Genomic DNA, 23,123 nt, shown 5'->3' with positions numbered 1-23,123 from the left:
GAACTCGGCCCGCAGGCTGCAGAGGCGAAATAAATCTTTCAACACTGGCTCAGATGTTTCAAGGTCTACCTGGCTGAATCAAGCACTTCAGAAACTACGGAGGAGCAGAAACTCAGCGTGAGGCCCATCAACGAGGTCTACGCGGGCCACATTTTTACGACCCGCCGCCAGTGCCCCGTGGAGTCGCTGGACGAATTCCTTCGCGATTTAAAAGCTTTAGCTCGGGACTGTAATTACCAAGCTGTATCAGCCAAACAGCATATGGAGCTCGCTGTCAGAGATGTGTACGTGGCAGGGCTCGGGTCGAACTATGTGCGCCAGCGGTTGCTTGAAAAAGGGGCCCAGAAATTGGAGGACACCGTAGAGTTAGCTACAACCATGGAGGTCTCGTTCCGCAGCCTCACCTTGTTCGCCGCGGACCAAGCGACCCCATCCTGGGCCCCCGACCAGCAACTGCCCCAGGCCTGCGCCGCGTGGCCACCCACCCACTACGCAGCCCCAGTGTGTCATTTTTGTGGGCAGCCCCAACACCCACGGCAGCCCTGCCCGGCCCGCAACGCGACCTGCAGCAGCTGCGGTCGCAAAGGACACTATGCCCTGGTCTGCCTGGTGAAGAAATAGGCTTCTACGTGAGGGGATCATAGAGGCCACTAATAGCCCCTGGAGAGCTCAGGTGGTGGTCATCAAGACCGGGAAATTTTTTGAATGGTAGTGGACTATAGCCAGACCATTAATCGGTTCAAGCTCCTTGATGCGTACCCTCTCCCCAGGATTGCAGACATGGTGAATCAGATCGCCCAATATCGCATTTTCTCCACGGTGGATCTGAAGTCTGCATACCACCAGCTCCCCATTCACCCAGAAGACCGCCACTACACGGCGTTCGAGGCAGATGGCCACCTCTTCCATTTCCTCCGGGTTCCCTTTGGCGTCACGAATGAGGTCTCGGTGTTCCAACGAGCAATGGACCGAATGGTGGACCAGTACGGGCTGCGGGCCACGTTTCCGTACATGGATAACGTCACCATCTGCAGCCATGATCAGCAGGACCACGACGCTAACCTCCATCGATTTCTCCAGACTGCCCAGAAACTCAATCTCATGTATAACACGGAGAAATGCATTTTCCACACGACCAGGCTAGCCATTCTCGGCTATGTCGTGGAAAACGGAATCCTGGGTCCAGACCCGGACCCGGACTCTTACAACTCCCTCTCCCTCATTGTCCCAAGGCCCTCAAAAGGTGCCTAGGATTTTTCTCGTATTATGCCCAGTGGGTCCCTCAGTATGCGGACAAAGCCCGCCCACTATTTAAGGCCACACTCTTTCCTCTATCAGATGAGGCTCGCCAGGCCTTCACCTGCATCAAGGAAGACATCGCCAAAGTGGTGCGGGCAGTGGATGAATCCGTCCCCTTTCAGGTGGAGAGCAATGCCTCAGAGGTCGCTCTCACAGCCACACTAAATCAGGCAGGGAGACCAGAGCCTTTTTCTCCCGAACCCTCTCCGCTTCGGAACTTCGACACTCCTCAGTCGAAAAGGAAGCACAAGCCATTGTGGAAGCTATACGACACTGGAGGCACTACCTCGCAGGTAGGAGGTTCACCCTCATCACCGACCAAAGATCGGTTACCTTCATGTTTGACAACTCACAAAGGGGCAAAATAAAAAATGATAAGATCCTACGGTGGAGGATCGAACTCTCCACCTACAAGTACGATATTATGTATCGACCGGGGAAGCTCAACGAGCCCACAGATGCCCTGTCCCGCGCCACGTGCGCCAGCACGCAAGACGACCGCCTGAAAGCTATCCACATGACCTCTGCCACCCAGGGGTCACCCGGCACGCACACTACGTCAAAGCCCGAAATCTGCCTTTCTCCACAGAGGAGGTGAATGCCATCACCAGGGATTGCCCGATCTGTGCGGAGTGCAAACCGCACTTCTATAGACCAGACTGGGCCCACCTGGTAAAGGCCTCCCGGCCCTTTGAACGCCTGAGCATCGATTTCAAAGGGCCACTCCCCTCGACCAATCGGAATGTGTACTTCCTGAACATCATCGACGAGTTCTCCCGCTTCCCCTTTGCTATCCTGTGCCCCGATATGACCTCCCACACAGTCATTAGGGCCCTGCATAGTATCTTCACCCTGTTTGGTTTCCCCAGCTACGTCCACAGCGACAGGGGTTCGTCTTTTATGAGCAACGAGCTGCGTCAGTACCTGCTCGACAAGGGCATCGCCTCGAGCAGGACTACCAGCTACAACCCCAGGGGGAACGGGCAGGTGTAGAGGGAGAACTTGACGGACTGGAAGACCGTCCTACTGACCCTCCGGTCCAGGAATCCCCTGACCTCCCATTGGCAGGAGGTCCTCCCCGACCCGCTCCATGCTATTAGGTCCCTCCTATGTACAGCCACCAACCAGACCCCTCACGAGCGGCTATTTGTTTCTTCTAGGGGCACTACCACAGGGGTTTCGCTCCCAGCATGGTTGAAGAAACCGGGCCCGATTCTCCTCCGGAAGCACATCCGGGCACACAAAACTGACCCACTCGTGGAGTGCTCCTACTCCACTCGAACCCCTAATACGCGTTCATCGAATACCCTGACGGCTGTCAGTACAATGTTTCGCTCCAGGACCTGGCGCCTGCAGGATCCAACTCCAACACTACTACCTCCGAGGTACCCCTCACACTACACCCCACCCAACCCTCCGCGCCCTGCGCTCCCGCACCTCCAGGTTCACTGCCCGTGCTCCGCGCCCCCGCGCCTATGGGTTTCCGGCACTCCCCGTCGCCAGCCGAACCAGTCGGGTACGAAGCTCGGACCGAATCACCCCCGGAGTCCACCATCATACCCTCACCGACCGCCACCACCCAGCCACCAGAAGAGGCTGCAACTCTAGTGCTCCGCCGATCCCAGAGGACGACTCAGCCGCCGGACCGGCTCAATTTGTAGACCCATCACCCCCGATTGTTTTTACAAGGGTTGAATGTGATGAATTCTAAACCTAGTAATTCACACTGTTGTATTATATGTATTGTGTCTTTGTGAGCTCTGTATACGAGCCGTTGCGTGGCTCTGCTCATGGGGGGAGATGAGGAGTTTATACTGGGCACCACCCTTGGCCATGCCCCTCCCCCAAGGTACCCAGGTTTATTCCTGATACATAGGCCCCTCCCTATGTGCTGAAGCACCTCCCCAGGTGCCCAGGTCCCTCCCCAGGAGCCCAGGCCCCTCCCCATGTGTCGATGCCCCTCCCCCAGGTACCTATATCCCTGCCCCAGATACACAGGCCCCTCCCCCAGATGCCCAGGCCCCTCCCCCAGATACACAGGCCTCTCCCCACCCATCAATGCCTCTGCCCTAGGTTCACAGGCCCCTCCCCCAAGGTACCAGCTCCCTCTCCCAGATACATAGGCCCCTCCCTATTTGCTGAGGCCCCTCCCTCAGGTGCCCCAGTCCCTCCCCCAGGAGCCCAGGCACCTATGTATCAGGGAGAAACCCCAAGTGTCAATGCCCCTGCCCCAGGTACCCAAGCCCCCCAGATCCACAGGCCCCTCCCCCAGGACCCTCCCCAGATGCATATGTCCCTCCCCACATGTCAAAGCCCCTCCCCCAGGCTTTTCCCTACGTGTCGATGCCCCTCCCTACGTGTCGATGCCACACCTCCAGGTCCCTCCCCACCTGTCGATGCCCCTCCCCCAGGTGCCCAGGCCCCTCCCCACGTGGCCAGGCCCCTCCCCGTGTTGACGCGGTGCTGCGGCAGACGGCAGAGTGGAGGGATCCGGTGGCCGTTTGTTCTCATTTCACCGCCATGGCCGAACACTTCTCGCTGGCGGATTGCGATGTGATCGGTTTCGACCTGGACCACACGCTGTGCCGGTACAATGTGAGCTGTACCTTCGCGGTGAGTTGGTAGCCGGGCGGGATGGCTCTCCCTCCCCTCCACTGAACGAGCGGGTGCCCGGGAGGCGGCGGCGGCGGCAGCAAGGCCGCCTGGCTGCAGCAGAGAGCGGTCCCGGGGAGAGGCCGGGGCCGGGGCCGGGGCCAGGGCCAGGCCCAGCTCCAAGCTGCAGCCAGGACAGGACCTGTGCTTCCTCCTCACAGGACTGCCCGCCCGCCCCTTGGCCAAGTGTTTATCTTCACGTTCCTCCTGAGATGCTGCATTGTAACCACCCCCCCTGACTGTCAACTGATAAACATCCCTCAGCCACAGTGTGGCATTTCAGTCCCCCAAACAACCTCCCAAAACAATACAGCTCCTTCACACAAAGACCATTCGGCCCAGCTGCTCCATGCCATCATCTACACTTGTAACTGATTTACTGTTATTTAGTTATCAATGAAATTAGGAAGGTGCTAAATCTCTCCCCAATCTCTCTATAACTGGGTAAATTGCTTAAAAAAATAAAATTCCATTTCCTTTTGCCTCCCCACATGCTCATTTCTGACAACATTTTGAGCTAATGTGGGTGTAAAGATGGCCTGGCCTAGCGATGGGAACGTGCATTTCTTTCATTCATTCCGCCACCTCGGGACACCCCATGCTTCATTTGTAATGAATGAGTTATTGTTCAGGTGCACGCTTAAATACAGCTGGCAAGTTACACACACACACCGCAAGGTCACAGACACGGCAAGTGAGACCAATGATCGGTATTGCTGATCAGGGATAAATACTTCAAACCCGTGCCCTGTGCTAAAGTGGCCGATTAGAACTGAAGCTGACACATTACGCATTTCTGTAGTTACTTTTATATATGCAACAGATCTCTTGAAAAGCGAGTTATTCTTTTGTCAGTGAGACACTTGGTGGATTGCACCGTTCGATATGTGCCGTCTGCGTTTTAATCACTCGGAATTTTAGGGATTGTATTCTGGTTTTCTAACCAGTTACAGGTGGGTCTGCTGGTTCATAAGGATATGAGATTTTTGGGTGCTATAAAAGTGCTTATTTTTTCAATGAAGATTGGGAATTGAGGAAGGGGGGGGCAGGTGGGATGGTGTTTCTAAGATTGTAAGTAGTACAAGTGGCAAGTAGACGTTGGAGGAATTGCTTTGTTGAAATCTGTTCAAAACATGGCATTTTCAATGATCTCAGGCATTTTATGCAAATTGCACAGGTTTTATGATAATTTTATGGGGTTTTATATTATGCCTAAACAGATCTCTTGTCCTAGTTGAACACATACTTTTGGGACAAGCATTATTACCGGTGATAATTATCTTCTGAAGGGCAACTAGGGATGGGCAATAAATGCTGGTTTAACCAGTGACGCCCACATCTTGTAAATTAATAAAAAAAATAAAAACAGAAAATGCTGGATAAGCTTAGTAAGTCCAGCAGCATCTATGGAGACAGAAACAAAGTCAATGTTTCAAGTCCGTATGATTCTTCAGAGCTAAGGGGCAGCACGGTAGCATAGTGGTTAGCATCAATGCTTCACAGCTCCAGGGTCCCAGGTTCGGTTCCCGGCTGGGTCACTGTCTGTGTGGAGTCTGCACGTCCTCCCCGTGTGTGCGTGGGTTTCCTCCGGGTGATCCGGTTTCCTCCCACAGTCCAAAGATGTGCGGGTTAGGTGGATTGGCCATGCTAAATTGCCCGTAGTGTTCTAAAAAGTAAGGTTAAGGGGGAGTTGTTGGGTTACGGGTATAGGGTGGATACGTGAGCTTGAGTGGGGTGATCATTGCTCGGCACAACATCGAGGGCCGAAGGGCCTGTTCTGTGCTGTACTGTTCTAAAAGGAGGGAGAATATGATGGAGTATACACTGGATAAGTGGGGTTGGAGCAGAGTCGAAGGTCAGTGATAGGTGAGATCTAGGAGCGATTGCAACAAAGATGTGTAGGACAAGAGACATGGGACGTGCTTATGAAGCACCAAAGAATGTGCTGATAGTGACAGAAAGGCAAGATAACAGATTGTGTTAATGGAAGAGCAAAGGTCAGTACTCAGTGAAAGCAAAACTAAAGAATTATTAGAGGATTTATTGTGCTTAAAATAAATTTGATCAAAAATGCAATACAATAACAATATGCAGTCAGTGAGTTAGTGTTGGAATTAAAAGGTTCCTACCTTAAGACAGACATGTATATGTGCAATTAGTGTCCAAAACTCTGACAATGCTATAACATTTATTTATTTGGAAGCAAGGACACTTTACTTCTCTTAAGTGTGAACTGTTGTAGAAGATAATGATCAGAATCTCGTCTTCTTACACATGTGATGTTAAATTCCTGTTTTTATAATGTAGTGTCAGTGGAGGTTGTATCCAGGCAACACAGTAAGCAGCATTTATGGGAAAGAATATTGAGCCATTCCTAACACTTGCACTAATCGGGGATTGGTGCATGTGAACATTTATTTAAACTGTGGCCCACGAGCTACATTGAAAATATAAGTGATGTGCAGCCATGTTTTAAGATCATTGTTACAATGTTTATGTACCTAAAGTCGTCTTACTGTGCCCACCCCAGTCCAACGCTGGCATCTCCACATCATAAAGTTATCTTGTGGGTGTGAATGTTTACGTTTAATAAAGATTTAAAAAATTCAAGCCTAAATCTCATTTACTTCAAATTAAGGTACAATCGACAAGGGGTAATAATTTTTAGATTTTTGTTATATTACCTTCTATTGAATTTTGAGGTAGGAATAAATGCAGCAATTTCTCATTGCAATCACCCAGGCAACAGCAACTTGTATTCGTATAGCAGCTTTAATGTTCAGCTTCACAGGAGCATTTTAAAACAAAATATGAGATTGAGCTACATAAGGAAATATTAGGATGGATGACTGAAAGCTTGGCCAGGAAGGTAGGATTGAAGGAGTGTCTTAAAGGAAGAAAGTGAGGTACAGAGGTGAGGAGGTGTAGTGAGGGTATTCCAGAGTTTGGGCATGGACAGCTGAAAGCCGCATCATTAATGGTGGTATGATTAAAATTGGGGTTCTTCAAGAGGCCAGAATTAGAGGAGTGCAAATATCTCAAGAGAGTTGTGAGGAGTGCAAATATCTCAAATCTAGAGGTAACAAGGGCATGGATCAAGGTCTCAGCAGAAAATTAACTGAGGTAGGGATCAAGCAGGGCAACTAGAGAGAGGGAAATGGGCTGTGTTAGTAATGGTGTGAGTATGTGGTAGGATTTTCATCTTTGAGTCATATGAAGATTGTATGGCTGTGTGTAGGATGATAGGATTAGAAAGGGCACCTGGGTGCTTTGGGTTGACATGGACAAGATGGGCTGAATGGTCCCATTGTTGGTCCTTGTTGCATCATTTATCTGGTTCTCACAACAAACTAATCATTAATTTCTTTATTTTGAAGATGAATGCTTCTTCTGAGAAGCCCTTATTGGTTGAATTGGAGCTACTATTCCAAGTTAGAATTGTCCTTTCATGGTTATGCGGGAGCTATGGAACTCATGGAGTGCAGAATTAAAATGTAACTTGATTTTTTTCAGATATTTAGCCATTTAACCACGTTTTTGTTTAATGTTTCATGTATGTTGGTAAAAGCGACTTTAAAGGGGTTCTGCAAACCTGATATTTCTGTGGAAATCACTGAGACACAATGTGTAGTTCATAAACCCAAAATATTAGTCAGCCATTCAATGACTATTATTTAAGTCGATTCCATGGTCGGGGATTAGGGCTGGGATAGACAATTTTTTGGTGCCTCGGGGAATATGGGGAGCAGGTGGGACAATGGAGTTGAAGTCCAAGATCAGCTATGATTGCATTGAATGGCTGAGCAAGCTCGACGGGCTGTATGGTCTACTCCTTTTCTTTGAGGCAGTGACAAAGTTAATTAATTCTTTGAGGAAGTGACAAAGTTAATTGATGAGGGAAGGGCTGTAGATGTCATATACATGGACTTCAGTAAGGTGTTTGATAAAGTTTCCCATGTCAGGTTGATGGAAAAAGTGAAGTCGTATGGGGTTCAGGGTGTACTAGCTAGATGGATAAAGAACCGGCTGGGCAACAGGAGACAGAGTAGTGGTAGAAGGGAGTGTCTCAAAATGGAGATGGGTGATTAGTGGTGTTCCACAGGGATCCGTGCTCGGACCACTGTTGTTTGTGATATACATAAATGATCTGGAGGAAGGTATAGGTGGTCTGATTAGCAAGTTTGCAGATACTAAGATTGGTGGAGTTGCAGATAGCGAGGAGGACTGTCAGAGAATACAGCAAAATATAGATAGATTGGAGAGTTTGGCAGAGAAATGGCAGATGGAGTTCAATCCAGGCAAATGCGAGGTGATGTATTTTGGAAGATCTAATTCAAGAGCTGACTATATGGTCAATGGAAGAGTCCTGGGGAAAATTGATGTACAGAGAGATCTGGGAGTTCAGGTCCATTGTACCCTGAAGGTGGCAACGCAGGTTGATAGAGTGGTCAAGAAGGCATACAGCATGCTTGCCTTCATCGGACGGGGTATTGAGTACAAGAGTCGGCAGGTCATGTTACAGTTGTATAGGACTTTGGTTAGGCCACATTTGGAATATTGCGTGCAGTTCTGGTCGCCACATTACCAGAAGGATGTGGATGCTTTAGAGAGGGTGCAGAGGAGGTTCACCAGGATGTTGCCTGGTATGGAGGGTGTTAGCTATGAAGAAAGGTTGAGTAGATTAGGATTGTTTTCATTGGAAAGACGGAGGTTGAGGGGAGACTTGATTGAGGTCTACAAATTATGAGAGGTATGGACAGGGTGGATAGTAACAAGCTTTTTCCAAGATTGGGGGTGTCAATTACAAGAGGTCACGATTTCCAGGTGAGAGGGGGAAAGTTTAAGGTAGATGTGCGTGGAAAGTTTTTTACGCAGAGGGTGGTGGGTGCCTGGAACGCTTTGCCAGCGGAGGTGGTAGAGGCGGGCATGATAGCATCATTTAAGATGCATCGAGACAAATATATGAACGGGCGGGGAACAGAGGAAAGTAGACCTTGGAAAATAGGAGACCGGTTTAGATAAAGGATCTGGATCGGCGCAGGCTGGGAGGGCCGAAGGGCCTGTTCCTGTGTTGTAATTTTCTTTGTTCTTTGTTCTTTTTTATTAAGTGGTATGATCTTCAGAAAGGAGGCTTAATGTGAAGATTTATTTATTTAGACTCTTCAAAAGGAATGGAGTGGGGAAAAACTACAGTTGACTTGTGTATGTGTTGGGAACTAACGTTACTATGGTAGCAGCTCGGGCTCTTCTTGGTACTGTAATTGCTTGCTGCGCAGACCTTCTTGAGTGAAATTTGCTTTTAATTAGAAGTAAAGGAAATGTGGGTTTGAATTTTAAAATCTGATTTTAAACGTGAACATTATGCCCAATGAAAAAGTACACTGTTGATGCAGTGGATATACTTTAACTTTGTAATTTTATTCTCTTTTGCCTGTGTTTATAGAATAACTGCTTCATCAGTGTTGGTTTGAGCATGAGATTTGAATAATCTTCAATTTAGATTATGACATCCCTCTGTTCTACAGTAGTAATGCCCTAATGTTAAGCTGAGAAGATGGGCCAATAATGCAGAATTTGAATATTCAACAGAACACCCTCTCCTTCCTTCAATTCTTTAAGTGAGATTGTCATTCAGTCCCAGTTTTGCACTGAGGTCTTATGCACTGCTAAAAACCTATTTCAGATCCATGTGAAGGGGAACAATTTCATTCAAAGAACAAAAAACAGTACAGCACAGGAACAGGCTTTTCGGCCCTCCAAGCTTTCACCGATCATGATGTGTGTCTAAACTAAAACCTTCTGCACTTCCGATGTCCATATCCCTCTGTTCCCATCCTATTCATGTGTTCGTCAAAACGCCTCTTACACATCGCTATCATATATGCTTCCACCATCTCCCCTGGCAGTTCTTTCCAAGAACTCTCCACCCTTCCACCACCATCCTCTGTGTAAACGATTTGTGTCTCATAACTCTAAACTTTCCCCCTCGCACTTTAAACCGATGTTCCTTAGTAGTTGAAAAAGCATCTGACTATCCACTCTGTCCATGCCACTCATAATTTTGCAGGTCGCCTCTCAACCTCCGTCCTTCCAGTGAAAACAATCCCGAGTTTATCCAACCTCTCCTCATAGCCGATACTCTCCAGACCAGGCAACATCCTAGTAAACCTCTCTGTACTCTCTCCAAAACATCCAGTGTGGCGATCAGAATTGCGCGCAATATTCCAAATCTGGTCTAACTAAGGTTCTTTTTTTCAAATAATTTTTTTTTTTAGAATACCCAATAATATTTTTCCAATTAAGGGGCAGTTTAGCGTGGCCAATCCACCTACTCTGCACATCTTTTGGGTTGTGAGGGTGAGATTCATGCAGACCTGGGGAGAATTTCCAAACTCCACACAGACAGTAATTCAGGGCTGGGATCGAACCCAGGTCCTTGGCGCTCTTGTGAATGTGCCTCTAATTCACTTGTCTCGCAGTCCAGAAGAAACGGTCTCGAACACTTTCGTACTTTAAAATATTCTTTATTGCGATCGGGGCCGCTCTCTAGGTATTCCAAAGAAACACCTCTGAGTGTGCCAAAGTCTTGCTCAAAGCATCCCTTTTTTATATGTTTCTTTAAGGGGTTGTCTCTTACATTCACTTGAGCTTGCCCACATTACAAAGCATAGATTGATTATTACAATAGTTCCAGTACATGATTTTACAGACTTTGAGGTTATCTATTGGCACATGATAATGTAGCAGTTTTAGCTTAATTAACAAGTGTTAGCTATAGTTGCAAGCCGCTCCCACATTTCATATCCTGTCATCCGGCCATGCGCCTTGTTTCTCAAGGCTGTTTGGCTTATAGTCATGAGTCGGCTCACGACTTCAAATATCACTCCCTTCTCTGAGCAAATTCATTCTCCTTCAATGGCTTCAATAACACATTCCTCTACTTTGTGATTTTCCACTAATGTATCCCGGTCATTCTGGCTCTTTTTGGCTATTAACACTTACTTCACATCCTCACTCTGAGGCAGCAGTGCTAACCACTGGCCACTGTGCTGCACTCCGTCTAACTAAGGTTCTGACGGCTGTAGCATGACTTGCCAATTTTTATGCTCAATGCCCTGACTGACGAAGACAAGCATGCCGTATGCTTTTTTTTGACTACCTTATCTACCAGCGTTGACACTTCCAGTGACCTGTGGCCCTTTACACCCAGATCACTTTGCCTGACAATACTCTTAAGGGTTCTGCCATTTATTGCAAAATTCCCACCTGTATTGGACCATCAAAAGTGCATTGTCTCACATTTGTCCGGATTAAATTCTCATCTGCCATTTCTCTGCCCAAATCTCCAACCGATGTATATCTTGCTGTATCCTCTGACAATCCTCTTTACTAACCACAACTTCACCAATCTTTGTGTTGTCCAAAAAGTTACTAATCAGACCATTTTCCTCCAAATCATTTATATATGCCATGAACAACAAAGGCATGGATCCCTGCGGAACACCACTTGTCAGCCTTCCATTCAGAAAAGCACCCTTCCACCACCACCCTCTATCTTCTATGGCTGAGGGGCATGCAGATCCTGAATTCTAATCAACTGACGTTTGAAAGATTCTGTATCCACCTTGCCAGCTCACCTCTGATCGTGTGCTTTCACTTTTTGTACCACTTTGCCATGAGAAACCTTGTCAAAGGCTTTCCTGAAGTCCATGTAGACAACATCCATTGCCCTTCCTTTATTGACCATCTTCGTCACTCCTCAAAAACCTTGGTCAAATTAGTGAGCCACGACCTCCCCTTCACAAAACCAAGCTGCGTATTGCTAAAAAGTCCATTTGTTTCTTTGTTTCCAAATGTCAGTAAATCCGGTCCCTAAGAATCTTTCCAATAATTTCCCTACCACTGACACAATGCTCACTAGTTTATAATTTCCTGGATTATCCCTGCTACCCTTCTTAAACAAAGGACCAACATTGGCTATTCTCCAGTGCTTTGGGACCTCAACCACTTGTCAGAGCCTTCCATTCAGAAAAGGACCCTTCCACCACCACCCTCTATCTTCTATGGCTGAGTGGCACGCAGGTCCTGAATTCTAATCCTCTGAGGATTGCCAATGAGGATACAATGATTTCTACCAAGGCACCAGCAATTTCCTCCCCTGCCTTCCTCAGAATTCTGGGGTAGATCCCATCAGGCCCCGGGGACGTATCTACTTTAATGGTTTTTAAGACAACCAACATCACCCCCTTTTTGTTATCAACTTGACCCAGAATATCTACATACCCTTCCCAAGACTCATCATCTACCAAGTTCTTCTCTTTGGTGAAGAGTGATGGAAGTACTCATTTAGTACCTCACCCATTTCCTCTGGCTTCATGCATAGATTCCCTCCTCTGTCCTTGAGTAGGTCAACACTTTCCCTGGGCACCCTCTTGCTCTTTACTTGCATATAAAATACCTTGGGATTCTCCTTAATCCTGTTCGCCAAGGACTTTTTCATGACCCTTTTAGCTCGCCTAACTCTTTGCTTAAGTTTCTTCCTACTTTGTATTCTTCCAGGGATCTGTGTGTTCTGAACCTTCTAGACTTGACAAATGCTTTATTTTCCTTTTTGACTAGTCTCACAATATTCCTTGTTATCCAAGATTCCCGAAACTTGCCATACTTAGCCTTCATCTTCATAGGAACATGCCGGTCCTGAATTCTAACCAACCGACGTTTGAAAGATTCTCGCATGTCAGATGCTGATTTACGTTGAAACAGCTGCCCTCAATCAAAATTCTTCAGTTCTTGCTTAATATTGTTGTATATTAGTTTCCCCCCAATAAGCACCTTCACCCGAGGCCTACTCTTATTCCTATCCACGAGTACCTTAAAAGTTATGGAATTATGGTCACTTTTCCTGAAATGCTTCCATACTGAAACTTTGATCACCTGGTCGGACTCATTCCCCAGAACCAGGTCCAGGATAGTCCCTTTTCTGGTTGGACTATTTACATATTATTTCAAGAAATCCTTCTTACAAATTCTACCCCTCCAAGCTTCTAGCACTAAGTGAGTCCCCGTCAATATAGGGGAAGTTAAAATCACCCACCACAATAACCCTGTTGCTTTTACATCTTTTGCAAAATTTGTCGAAATACCTGCTCCTCTAGCTCCCGCTGGCTGTTCTGTCTACATATCTCCCGCTGGCTGTTGGGAGGTATGTCGTAAGCCCCAACATTATGATTGCACCCTTCCTGATCTTTATCCATATTGCCTCGCTGCATCAGCCCTCTGATTTGTCCTCCCCCAGTACAGCTATCATATTCTCCTTAACCAATAATGAAACTCCCCCACCCCTATTACATACCCCTCTATCCCACCTGAGGCATTTAAATCCTGGAACACTGAGCTGCCAATCCTGTCCCTCCCTTAACCAAGTCTCCATAATACCAACAACATTATAGTTCCAAGTACTAATCCAAGCTTTAAGTTCATCTGCCTTACCTGTTATACTTCTTGCATTGAAACAAATGCACTTCAGACCACCAGTCCTCCTGTGTTCAGAACGTCTCCCTGCTTGTTTTTCCTCCGTCAGTTACCTCACCTGTTGACCTACTGTTCTGGTTCCCACTCTCTTGCCACACTAGTTTAAACCTTCCCGAGTGACACCAGCTGACCTCCCTGCCTGGATATTGGTGTCCCTCTAGCTTAGGTGCAACCTGCCCTTCGTGCACAGGTTGAAGAGATCCCAATTGTCTAGATATCTGAAATACTCCTTCCTACACCAGCTCGTTAGCAGCATGTTTAGCTGCACCATCTTCCCATTCCTAGTTCCATTGGCACAGGGAGTAATCACAACCCTAGAGGTCCTGTTTTTTTTTTTAACCTACCACCTAACTACCCTGCAGGATCTCGTCACTCTTCATGCATATGCCGTTGGTACCAATATGTACCATGACCTCTGGCTGTTCACCACGCCCCTTCGGAATGCCCCATGCCTCTTCTGGGACATCCTTGACCCTGAACCCAGGGAGGCAACATGGCATCCAGGAGTCTCTTTCCCAGTCACAGAAAAGCCTATTTGTGCCCCTGACTACAGAGCCCCCTATAATTACAGCTCTTCTGTGCTTTGACTCTCCCTGCTGAACAGCAGAGCCAGCTGTGGAGCCACCGCTCTGGCTGCTGCTGTTGTTTTCCCCTAATAGGCCACCCCCCACAACAGTATCCAAAACGGTATACTTGTTAGTAGCCTTGGCTGAATTTGAATGAATGCAGTCTCCATGAACAGAAGATTTGTGACACAACTTGCTATAACTCCTGGTTCCATTTATTTGATTGAAATTCGAGAATCTGTTGATATGGATGCCAGGAGATCAAAATGTTGTTGTAAAATTGAGTGATTGTGACAATGTGCATTTATGTTTCAGCATTCTTAGTCACATAAAATATGATTTCAGATTAGTGATTCCATAAACATCGAATTCCTGACCTCGTAAATATTGTAGTGAAGTCGAGCACGTTTTTGGTGAAAAAGATCAGAAAACCTTTTTTGGAATCTAAGGCTATTACTTTAATTTGTTTAAATATTCCAGATAGATCTGCAGATTCATAATAGTGAGCAAGAATTATTTTTGTCAAAACAACTGCAAGTTGTTACCAACAGAGAGGAGTAGTACACGTGAAGTACCAAATGCGAGAATATTTTATTAGCATTGTACATGTTACACCCAAAATTTTACTTGCATAGATGAGAATTAAAGACTACTTCATGTGAACATATGGAAATAGATGTTATTCATATTTATTAATTTATGTGCTTTTCATATTTATTGTGAGCAATCTGAGATGAAAATGGCATGACGCTTGTCCATATTTTTGTAGAGCTTCAACTTGGTACATTTTCTATTCTTGAGATTTGATTTATTTGATTTATTATTGTCACATGTATTAGTATACAGTGAAAGGTATTGTTTCTTGCATGCTATACAGACAACGCATACCGTAAATGGGGAAGGAAGGAGAGACTACAGAATGTAATGTTACAGTCATAGATAGAGTGTCGAGAAAAGATCAACTAGGATGTAGGGAAAGGATGTGAGCGTCACTGGCTTTTGCCCATCCCTAATTGTCCTTGAACTGAGGAGACTGAAGAGTTAATCACCTTGCTGTAGGTCTGGGGCCTTATGTAGGTCACAACAGGTAAAGACAGCAGATTTCCTTCCCTAAAGGACATTGCTGAACCAGAATGATTCTTGGATCAATCAACAAAGGTTTCATGGTCGTTATCAGACTTTCTATTCCAGATTTTTATTGAATTTAAATTTCAACATCTGAGGTGGTGGGATCGAATCCGGGTCCCTGGAGCATTATCCTGGGTCTCTGGACTGCTAGTTCAGTGACAATACCACTACCACCTTCCCATAGTGTTCCTCTGTTAAATAACTCCTTGCACTACTAATTTTGTTACGTTATAGAGCAAGCATAATATTCTTATTTATTGCAAACTAATATTGTATTTCTGTTTGAATTTTCAGCTGATTTATGATAGCTTTGCTCAGTTCTTAGTTGAACATAAAGGCTATGATCGGGAACTCATGAGCGTGACTCCTGATTGTTGGGATTTTTGGTGAGTCCATTTTTTTCTATATTTGTTGTTCCAAAAATTGGTATTTGTCTTTCAAAAGTTTTAATATTAATGTTTGAAAAACAGGACCCGTTCGACTTTTCTCCCCTTGTCCTTCAGCTCAACAATCTTCTGTGCTGTAAATTGCTGGAAGTAACTGCAAGCTGATAAAACAGTGGCAAGATCAGCAGGGCATCTGGAATCTTCATTAACAATGGTAGAAATAGACTATGTCTTTAACCAGTCTAGGGAAAGAAACAAGCATGAAGAAGGAAGCAGGGTGAATTGTTAAATCTGGGCCAGAAAGAGAAATAATGGCTGGCCCAAAAAAAGGGATGTCTAGGCTGATCACCTGGAATCTTCGAGGGCTAAATGGGCCGGTCAAGAGGGCACGCCTGTTTGCGCATCTGAGGGGACTGAAGGCAGACGTGGTAATGTTGCAGGAGAGGCACTTTAGAGTAGCTGACCAGATTAGGTTGAGGAAAGGCTGGATCAGTTAGGTCTTTCACTCGGGACTAGATTCAAAGACTAATGGGGTTGTGATCCTGATCAATAAGCAGATGGTGTTTGAGGTTGGCAGAATAGTCTCGGATGTGGGAGGTTGGAACATATAGTCAGTGGCAAGCTAGAGGGGGTGCAGGTGGTATTATTAAATGTGTATGCACCAAATTGGGATGATGTAGAGTTCATAAAGAGGAAGATACCGGACCTGGACTTGCACAAGTTGGTCGTGGGGACTTTAACACAGTTATTGACCCTAGTTTAGACCGGTCAAGCTCCAAAACGGGCAGGGTGCTAGCAATGGCAAAGGAACTAAAAGGGTTCATGGAGCAGATGGGGGGTGGATCCATGGAGATTTAGGCAGCCAAGGGTGAAGGAGTTCTCCTTCTACCCACATGTGCATAAAGTGTATTCCCGGATTGATTTCTTTATTCTGAGCAGGGCGCTACTGACATGGGTTGGTGGACACGGGGTACTCGGCGATCACAATCTCAGACCATGCTCCTCACTGGGTTGACCTGCAGGTTAGTAAAGACAGTAACCAGCGCCCGCACGAGGAGGTTAGATGTGCGACTTTTAGCTGAGGAAGGGGTGTGCGAGGGGCTGAGGAAATGTATTCAGAACTACCTGCAAGTCAACGACACGGGGGAAATTTCAGCAGCGGTGGTCTGGGAAGAATTGAAGGCGGTGGTTAGAGGGGAGTGATCTCGATATGGGCGCGCAAGGAGAAGATAGACAGGGCAAAGACGGACTGTCTGGTAAAGGAGATAATACAGATTGATGGGAGGTATGCGGTGACCCCAGGGGCTGGGCTTTTAAGGGAACGGTGGAGGCTGCAGGAGGAGTTTGGCTTGTTAACCACGGGGAGGGTGGTGGAGCAGCTGAGAAAGGCGAGGGGGCGATCTATGAGCTTGGAGAGAAGGCTAGCAGAATGCTTGCACAGCCGCTTAGAAAGAGGGACGCAGTCAGGGAGATAGAGAAAGCAAATGACGGAGATAGGAACCTGGTTGGAGATTTAGCAGGGGTGAGTCAGGCATTTAGGGATTTTTACAGTCGGCTGTATGGGTTGGAACCCCCAACGGGGCCGGAGGGGATGAGGCACTTCTTAGGGGGGCTGAATTTCCCAAAGGTGGATGGGGAGCTAGTCGAAGTGCTGGGGGCCCTGATTGGGTTGGAAGAGATAGTGGAGGGTTTGAAGGCCATGCAGTCGGGTGAAGCCCCGGGGCCAAACGGGTACCCAGTGGAGTTCTATAAAAAGTTTTCTGGGATCTTAGGACCGTTGTTGATGAGGATGTTCAATGGGGCAAGGGAGAGAGGAGTGCTGCCCCGATGATGTCACAGGCCACAATTCCGCTGATCCTGAAGCGGGATAAGGACCCGGAGCTGTGTGGGTACTACAGGCCGATATACTTGTTGAATGTGGACACCAAACTGCTGGCCAAAATTTTGTCCTCCAGGATTGAGGATTGTGTTCCGGACGTTATTGGGGAGGACCAGGCGGGGTTCGTTAAGGGTAGGCAGTTGGTGGCCAATATAAGAAGGCTATTAAATGTGCCCCCTCTCCCCACTGTTGTTCGCGCTAGCTATAGAACCGCTGGCAATTGCTCTGCGATCTTCAAGGGGCTGATCCAGGGGGGAGGGGGTGGAGCACAGAGTCTCGCTTTAGGTCACTTCTCAGCCTTCTCCTCTCTAACGAAAACAACCTCAAGTCCCTGAGCCTTTCTTCGTAAGACTTTCCCTCCATACCAGGCAAAATCCTAGTAAATCACCTCTGAACCCTTTCCAAAGCTTCCACATCCTTCCTATAATGTGGTGACCAATGTTTTTCAAACTTCTTTTCCGGCGACCTATTTTTACAATATGGCCACCTCTCGCGACCCACGCCACGTTCACAATAGATTCTCCACAGTTACTTCTTCAATCAGAACATTCATTGTTCTGTACATGTAAAATAATGTAAATAAAAATATATTTTCTATTTTTTGTTGTCATTTGGAGATTTAAATAAATATTTCAGCACAGATCAGTGTGCGAGTCTTTTGATCGCAGAGTCCTGAGGTGTTTGAGGGGAAATGAAGAATTTCTTGGAAACACGGCTGGATTTTGGGCTGATGGGGAAGGAAGGAGACTCCCCATTGATCGCAAAGTCTGTCTCACTGAGAGAGCGACTGATCTCAAAAAGTGTGCGGAAAGCGCTCCCAATTTAAAATATGCATCAAACCCCTTATGCACACACAGCACTACTTTAACCATAGATCTGATTGACAAAGTTAAGAGTAACTGAAACTCAACAGACATCAACAAGATTAACTGGTGCAGAAATTGAACCAACACTGACAACGTTAATGGTAACAGAAATCAAGATTAATGGACAATGGTAACAGTGACAGACAATAAACATGCATCCGATTCAGAATGTTAACCATGAAGTCGGTCTCTTTGAGTGAGCTGTATTTGAACAGATGCATTTCCCCCCTAACTGGGATGGATGGAGTTCCCAAACCCACACCTGTTGCCTAAGAGCCGAGTTCAGATTGGGACAAACATAAATCAGCATTGTGACAATTGACCAATTGAAAGGTGGGGAGATCCCCAAAGGCGACACAAGAATTGTCTGTGAAATTCTGTATATGGCAGTGCTCCAGCTATGAGTTACTGACTGGGCTACTTGTGGAAATATATTCCAGTTAGCAGTCACTTGATTTTGGGTGGGAGATGCAGGCCTGGAAAAAAAGATTGCGAATCCGTGCTGGAAACTAACACTGTGCAGGAGGAGAATCTGCAGGAAATAAATTTAAAGATATTGATTTTTTTTCTTTTAAACTCTTCAGTTGTAGGTACAGGTACTGACTAACCTGACTGATCAGCTGCTGCAGAAACGGGAGTGGCTGCTGGAGGCTGTGTTGGTGGCAGTGACCCAGGGAGGCAGAAAGTCCACGGCACCAGGCTCTACTCAGCCTCATGTGGCCACATAATGTACTGCAGCCAGAATTCACCCAGGGACAAAATGGGCAACAAAGTCAAGCGATCTGCGGGGATCATTTTTGCAGACCTTTTGGTAACCCATTTTACATCATCCCGCGACCCACCTGCAGGTCGCGACCCCACTTTGAAAAACACTGACGTATTCGACCCAATAGAGGGGATGGAAAAATCATGTGGATTCGAGGGGAATTTGCATGGTTTTCGGAGTATAAGCTAAAAAATGGGGAAAAGTGAGGTGTTTGCGGTCCAGGCGAGGGGGCAGGAGAGGCGATTGGGGCAGCTGCCATTTAGATTAGTAGAGGGAAGCTTTAGGTATCTAGGCATCCAGGTGGCGTGGGAATGGGACCGGCTGCATAAATTAAATCTGGCCCGACTAGTAGACCAAATGAAGAACGATTTTCGGAGATGGGATGCGCTTCCGTTGTCATTAGCTGGGAGGGTGCAGACTGTGAAGATGACGGTTCTCCCGGGATTTCTGTTTCTTTTTCAGTGTCTCCCCATTTTTATTCCGCAGTCCTTTTTTAAACGGGTCAACAAAGTGATCACTGGCTTTGTTTGGGCGGGCAAGACCCCTCAAATAAGGAAGGTAATGCTTGAGCGGAGTAGCCAAATTTTAGTAACTATTACTGGACTTCGAATATAGCCATGATCAGGACGTGGGTGGTGGGGGAGGGTCGGCATGGGAGCGTATGGAGGCGGCTTCATGCAAGGGCACCAGTCTGGGAGTGTTGGTAACTGCGCCTCTGCCGTTCCCGCCGGCACGGTACTCCACCAGCCCTGTGGTGGTGGCGGCCCTGAGAGTCTGGGGGCAATGGAGGAGACATGTGTTAGCAGATGGAGCATTGGTCTGGTCTCCAATCTGCAATAATCACCGTTTTGCCCTGGGAACTATGGATAGGGGTTCTGGATGTGGCAGAGAGCAGGGATTGAGAGGATGGGGGATATGTTTATAGAGGGGAGCTTTCCGAGTATGAGGGCACTGGAGAAGTTTGGATTGGCGATGGGAACAAATTTCAGGTACCTGCAGGATCGGGACTTCCTACATAAACAGGAGTCAACCTTCCCACCCCGGGGATTCGGGACCGGGTAGTTTCCAGAGGATGGGTGGGAGAGGGGTGCGTCTTTGACATTTATAAGGAGCTTATGGGGTCAGAGGAGATGCAGACCGAGGAGCTAAAGCGCAAGTGGGAGGAGGAGCTGGGAGTAGAGATAGAGGATGGTCGATGGGCAGACGCGTTGGGTAGAGTCAACATGTGCCAGGCTCAGCCTGATACAATTCAAGGTTGTTCACTGGACAGTGGTCCGGATGAGCAGATTTTTTGGGGTGGAAGACAAGTGTGCGGGGGGAGGACCAACGAACCATGTCCACATGTTCTGGGCATGTCCGAAGCTTAGGGGATTTTGGCAGGGATTTGCAGATGTCATGTCCACGGTGTTAAAAATAAGGGTGGCACAGCGTCCAGAGATGGCGATTTTCGGGGTGTCAGAAGATCCGGGAATCCAGGAGGAGTAAGAGGCAGATGTTCTGGCCTTTGCTTCCCTGGTAGCCCGGAAACTGATACTGTTATCTAGGAGGAACTCAAAGCCCCCGAAGTCGGGGGGCTATCTGACATGGCTAGCTTTCTCTGTTTGGAGAAAATTAAGTTTCTTAACATTGAGAGGGTCAATGTTAGGGTTCGCCTGGAGGTGGCAACCGTTCATTGACATCTTTGCGGAAAATTAATTGTCAGCAGAAGGTGGGGGTTTAGTTTAGAGTAGGGGCTTAATAAAGGTGGGACCTGTAAGGGAGGGAGACTTCTTTTGCACTATGTTTATAGATTCATGTATGTTGTTTATTTTGTTGTTGTAATACCAAAATACCTTGATAAAATGTTTATTTAAAAAAAAGAAAGAGAAATGATAACAAGAGGAAGAAGGTTGATAGTGGGAAAAGACAGAAGGGAAAGTTAGAAAAATATCAAACGATTAAAATTTTAATGATTTCCAGGAATAGTTTACCATCTAAAAGAATGAGATTGTATAGTGTCAGTTCCCAATCTTGGCTGGGAAGATTGATCCTGCGTCAAGAGGAACATAATTATAATATTTTATTGTCACAAATATGAAGTTACTGTGAAAAGCCCCCTAGCCGCCACATTCCGGCTCCTGTTTGGGTAAGCTGGTACGGGAATTGAACCTGCGCTGCTGGCCTTGTTCTGTATTGTGAACCAGCTGTCTAGCCCACTGAGCTAAAACCAGTCCTTATCACCATATCACATTATAAATCATATTAAGAAAAGAGTTCTTGGACTCGCCCTGTCATTAATATATTTCATGTTTATTCTGTAAATGCAGCAATTTCTTGAAGCCCATGGGTAGGTTGACAGAGAGCTGACACTTTTGCAAGACTAACGAGGGAGTTTTAAAATATTCTATTCGTGATATGTGAGCATCACTGACTAGGTCAGCATTTGTTACTCACCCCAGCTCTTGAGAATGAGGTGGTGTGCTACCCACTTGAAGCACTGTTGTCCATCTGCTGTACACAATACTTACAGTGCTGTTAGGGAGTGAGTTCCAGGTTTATGCCTAGGTGACAAAATAAGCAGTGACATAGTTCCAAGTCAGGATGTTGTGTGTCTTGGAAGGGAACTTGCAGGTGGTGGTGGTGGTTCATGCATTTTGTGCCCATGTCCTTCAAGGTGGTTGTGGTAATGAGCTTGGAAGGTGATGTTGAAGGAACCGTGGACAGTTGATGCATTGCAAATTGAAGCTGGTACACACTACTGCCACTGTGCTTAGGTGTTGGAGGAGGGCGTAAATGTTTAAGGTGTTGGATGGGGTTTGTCTTGGGTTATGTTGGGTTTCTTGGGTGTTGGAGGCATACTCATCCAGACAAATGGAGAGAATTCTCTTACATTAATTTTCTCTTGATGTACTTAATGATCTCTGAGCTGCTCGCAGAAAAATACTTTTCACTGTACCTCGCTACGCGTGAGAATAAACAAATCCAATCCAACGATCATGTGTCTTATAGATAATGGATCTGCTTTGGGGAGTCGGGAGGTGAGATTTCTTTCTTTCACTGGGTGTGAGCATCAATGGCAAGGCCAGAACTTATTGCACTCTTTAATTGCCCTTGAAAAGGTGGTGGAGGGCTGTGTTTGTGAACTGTTTCAGTCCAAATGGTGTATGTGCACCCAGAGTGCTGTTAGGAGGGAGTTCCACGATTATGACCCAGTGACAGAGTAGGAATGGTAGTATAGATCTAAGGCAGCATGCTGTGGCTTGTAGGGGAGATTGTAGGTGGTATTCACCTGCAACATCTTCCAGAGAATTCCTAGCCTCTGATCTCGTGTAGCTAAAATATTTAAATGGCTAGACCAATTAACTTTCTGGTTCATGGTAAATCTCACGATTTTGCTGGTGGATGAGAGTAATGCCAAGGGAAGAGGATTAAATTCTCTTTTGTTGGAGATGGTCATTGTCTGCCACATATGAGGCATGAATTTTACTTGCCACTCAGCAACCCAAGCCCGAATGTTGTCCAAATCTTTTTGAATATGGCCATGATTATTCAGTATCCGAGGACTTGTGAATGGCACTGAACCTTGAAAAATCATCAGCATACATTCCAGTTCTGATGTTATGATGGAGGAATGGTCATTGAAGCAACTGAAGACAGTTGAGCCGAGGAAATTGCTGTGAGATCTTCCCGCAGTGATGACCTGGGGCTGAGATGATTGGCCTGCAACATCCGCTGCCGCTATCTTTTGTGCAAGGTGTGACTGACCAGTGGAGAATTTTTTCCCTGATTCCCGTTGAGATCAATTTTGCTAGAGCTTCTTGATGCTACAATTGGTCAAATGCTCCCTTGATGTCAAGGGCACTCACTCTCACTTCATTTTGAGTTCAGTAATTTTGTCTACGTTCTGACCAATGAGGTCAGGAACCAAGTGGTCCTGGCTGCGAGTAGGCTATTGCTAAATAAGTGCTGGCAACTGTTTCTGCCACTTTGCTGATGATTGAAAATAAACTGATTGGGCAGTAATTGTCGGATTGGATTTGCCCTGCTTTTGTGAACAGGACATACCTGGGA

At 46.6% G+C, this 23,123-nt stretch overlaps 1 protein-coding gene across 2 annotated transcripts in view; it reads left to right on the top strand.

Annotated features, from left to right (window-relative positions):
* Positions 1-3,723: 3,723 nt before the first annotated feature.
* nt5dc1 (5'-nucleotidase domain containing 1) overlaps positions 3,724-23,123 on the top strand; it is a 641,953-nt gene continuing 622,553 nt past the window's right edge. For both annotated transcript variants that reach the window (XM_038799640.1, XM_038799641.1), the window contains exons 1-2: positions 3,724-3,912; positions 15,471-15,562. In XM_038799640.1, coding sequence (XP_038655568.1) covers positions 3,820-3,912; positions 15,471-15,562 — 185 coding nt within the window. In that variant the 5' untranslated portion in view covers positions 3,724-3,819. The remainder of the gene's footprint in view (positions 3,913-15,470; positions 15,563-23,123) is intronic.

Source organism: Scyliorhinus canicula, chromosome 6 (genome assembly GCF_902713615.1).
Source record: "Scyliorhinus canicula chromosome 6, sScyCan1.1, whole genome shotgun sequence".
NCBI lineage: Eukaryota > Metazoa > Chordata > Chondrichthyes > Carcharhiniformes > Scyliorhinidae > Scyliorhinus > Scyliorhinus canicula.
This window is presented reverse-complemented; position numbering and strand designations above follow the sequence as displayed.